The 3,519-nt window shown below is 48.4% G+C and overlaps 1 protein-coding gene across 1 annotated transcript in view; it reads left to right on the forward strand.

The window, feature by feature from the left end:
- Window positions 1-740: 740 nt before the first annotated feature.
- The window catches only part of HEG1 (heart development protein with EGF like domains 1), a 96,582-nt gene continuing 93,803 nt past the window's right edge, over window positions 741-3,519 (forward strand). The window contains exon 1 of the mRNA XM_021706353.1: window positions 741-840. Coding sequence (XP_021562028.1) covers window positions 741-840 — 100 coding nt within the window. The remainder of the gene's footprint in view (window positions 841-3,519) is intronic.

A 3,519-nucleotide genomic window follows, 5' to 3' on the forward strand; every position in this document is an offset into this window, starting at 1 on the left:
ATACAAAGTGAGACAAGAAGAAGAGTAGAGACTCCCAGAAAAAGGCCCATGGAGGAGACACCTGTGAACAGCGACAGCAGAAAAGCAGAAAGAGGGTCCCAGGAGCTGTCGGGGAAGGTGAACACGTCTTGGAATGTGGAGTAAAAGAAGCTAGACACAAAAGAATCCATACTGCAGCATTTCACTGACATCAGATACAAGACCAGAGATTTTGTCTTTATCAAAGACACTACTCTATGCTGAGTGAAGGCAGGGCAGTGGCGACCCAAGTGAGGAAGAATATTGGAAGGGAATGTGAGAGGTGGCTACACACGTGTGTGAGGGACATAAGTGATGCCAGTGTGGAGCTCTGTTCAGTATGTTTATGGCACAATATGTACACTTTTTTCCCCATGAACATCATATTTTAGTAAAAGTTGTAGATAATTATACATGCTTTTGTAAGAAATTCAGACAACGCAGAAAAGTACTAATATTTTTCAACCGATTATAAAAATAAAAACCAGAGAACGTTAAAGTATATTCCACAAACCTAAGTTTTTAGTTCTGTGTAAATAGTCAATTAAGGAGAAGAAACAGAAAAGGGATGAAGAAAAAATTGGGAGCAAGCTGATTGGAAGAAAGGCATAAAATGGAGAGGAAAGAGACGGAGAGGCAGAAGAGTAGCTGGACTGGGGGTTGCTCAGTGACACAAAGTGAGACTTGAAGAAGAGTAGAGACTGATACCCAGAGACAGGCCCATGGAGGAGATACCTGTGAACAGCGGCAGCAGAGAAGTCACCAGAAAGGGAGCCCCAGGAGCTGTCAAGGAAGATGAACACATCCAGACTCACAGAGCCAGTGAGGTAGAGAGGCCTGGCCAGGCGAAAACGTGAGAGGGAAGCTTGTTGAGCTGGGCTGTGTAAGGGGAGGAAGTTATCGCTGCTTTTTGAGAGTTGGGAGCTTTGCAGTCATGTGGATACATTACATTCTTGATCAGGTCCTGGCACTTGGGAGGTGTTCGACAAATACTTATCGACAGTTTGATAGGACAGTTCACTCTGCTCACCATGGGAACCTTACGTCTGGGCTGTCTGTTCCTTCCCTGGGGCCCTGGACACTTTGCCCAGTGTCGTGGCATCCCAGGAATTTCCCTGCCTGCACTGGGAGGATGTTTCACGCTGGAAGGTTTTGCAAAATAGGACTGCTTTATCAGAATCCTGTTGCATTGGAGAATGTTCCTGGCTCGTTGACGTTTACAGTGTGTAACCGATTTTATCGGAGGAATGTTGTTTGGAATGGAATGGAATGGTGCTTTCAGATGGGCAGACAAGTAACGGAAGGTCATTCGAGGACCCGCCCCAGGCTGTGGAAGTTGGAGCTCAGGGTTGCTGTCCGTGATGCTTGGGAGCCTGGCCAGACCATGAGCAACCCTTCCTCCCTGGAGGAGGTCCCAGCCAATGTCCAGAGGGACTGCTGTTACAGTCTCACCTTGGCCCTGCAGGGCAAACACTCCAAGAGCCCAGCACGATGGGTGAAGAAGCAGCAAGGGCTCCCTAGGCCCAGGGTCCAGCAAACACCCCAACTCAGCCTGGACAAAATAACGCCATTCCTGGCATTCCAGAAATAAGACAATAAGGCTTCTTCAGAATAGGGAAATGGGTTTATTCCTTCAGTTCTTTGGTGAAAACCCCAAGGCACTCGGCTGCCTGGAGCTCTGAACAGAACAGTGCAGGTGGAGCATGTATGCATGGGAGGCTGGAATTCTGTCTCTTCTATCACAGCCCAGGTGCTGTCAAGGCCAACTCTGCAGCTCCTGTCTGCAGGGGTTCTTCAAGGACCTTTGGGCAGAGATAGGTACTGGATGGGATGCAGAGGAGACTGAGAAGGGAAGGAAGGAGTCAAGAGAGGGCAGAAAGCCTGGCTCGGTGGCTCAGTTTGTAATCCCAGCACTTTGGGAGGCCGAGGCGAGTGGATTGCCTGAGCCTGCGGGTTCAAGACTAGCCCGGGCAACTTGGCAAGACCTACTCTCTACAATAAAATTAAAAAATCAGCTGGGCATGGTAGCGCACGCCTGTAGTTCTGGCTACTTGGAGGGCTGAAGTGGAAGGATCACTGGAGCCCAGCAGGTTGGGCTGCGGTGGCCGGGAGCGTGCTACTGCACTCCAGTCTGGGCAACAGAGTGAGAATCCAACTCAAAAAATAAAAAGAGAGAGAGGGCAGAAGACTCTGTTCCTGGTGGGAGGGAAATCTGCCCTGCAGCGGGAGAGGGCTGAAGTGCCCAAGTTACCGCCAAGGATGCTGGTCAGCAGAGAGGAACAAGTCGGGAATGGCTGATGCTGCAGGTCACTCTCCACAGTGGTTCATTTTCACCAGTCTCTGTGGGCCCATGACATGGCTGGGCATGCTGGGATATTTCTCTCACTCTCTATAACTATTTCTAAATATCTTCATTACAGTAGATAAAATTATATCCTCTCTAAAAGATATGTTCAAATCCTAACCCTCAGTATCTGTCAGTGTGACCTTATTGGAAATTAGGATCTTTGCAAATGAGATCATATGAGATTATAGAGGCCCCTAAACCCAATAACTATTATCCTTATAAGAAGACCAGGCGTGGTAGCTCACACCTGTAATCCTAACATTTTGGGAGGCTATGGCGGGAGGATTGTTTGAGCCCAGGAGTTCGAGACCAGCCTGGGCAAAATAGTGAGAACTTATCTCAACAACAAAAAAAAATTTTTTATTTTTTAAAATTATTTTTATTTTTATTTTATTTTTTAGAGTTGGAGTCTCACTCAATCGCCCAGACTAGAGTGAAGTGGCCGCTCCCGGCCACTGCAGTCTCGACCTGCTGGGCTCAGGCGATCCTTCCGCCTCAGCCTTCCAAGTAGCTGGAACTACAGGCATGTGCTACCACGCCCGGCTAATTTTTTTGATTTATTGTAGAGATGAGGTCTTGCCAAGTTGCCCAGGTGGTTCTCGAACCCGCGGGCTCAGGTGATTCACTCACCTCGGCCTCCCAAAGTGCGGGATTACAGGCTCAGTCACCGAGCCCAGCCTCAACAAAAAATTTTTAAAAACTAGCTCGGCATGGTGGCATGTGCCTATAGTCCTAGCTACTTGGGAGGCAGAGGTGGGAGGGTCATTTGAGTATAATCATGCCACTGCATGACAGAGTGAGTCCTGACTCCAAAAAAAAAAAAAATTGTGTTAAGACAGACACACGCAGAGTGAAGAAGGCTATGTGATGATGGAAGCAAAGACTTAAGTCAAGGAACACCAAAAGATTGCCAGCCACCACTGGAAGCTTGGAAGGGGCAAGGAAGAATTCTCTTCTGGAGCCTTCAGAGGGAGCATGGTTCTGCCGATATCTTGATTTCAGAATTCTAGCCTTAAAACTGTAAGAGGATAAATTGCTGTTGTTTTAAACCACCAAGTGTAGTCGGGCTCGGTGGCTCAGCCTGTAATCCCAGCGCTTTGGGAGGCCGAGGTGAGTGTATTGCCTGAGCCCGCGGGTTCGAGACCCGCCTGGGC

This window comes from Carlito syrichta, unplaced genomic scaffold, assembly GCF_000164805.1.
Source record: "Carlito syrichta isolate Samal-C Ts95f unplaced genomic scaffold, Tarsius_syrichta-2.0.1 Scaffold315477, whole genome shotgun sequence".
In the NCBI taxonomy this organism is placed as follows: domain Eukaryota; kingdom Metazoa; phylum Chordata; class Mammalia; order Primates; family Tarsiidae; genus Carlito; species Carlito syrichta.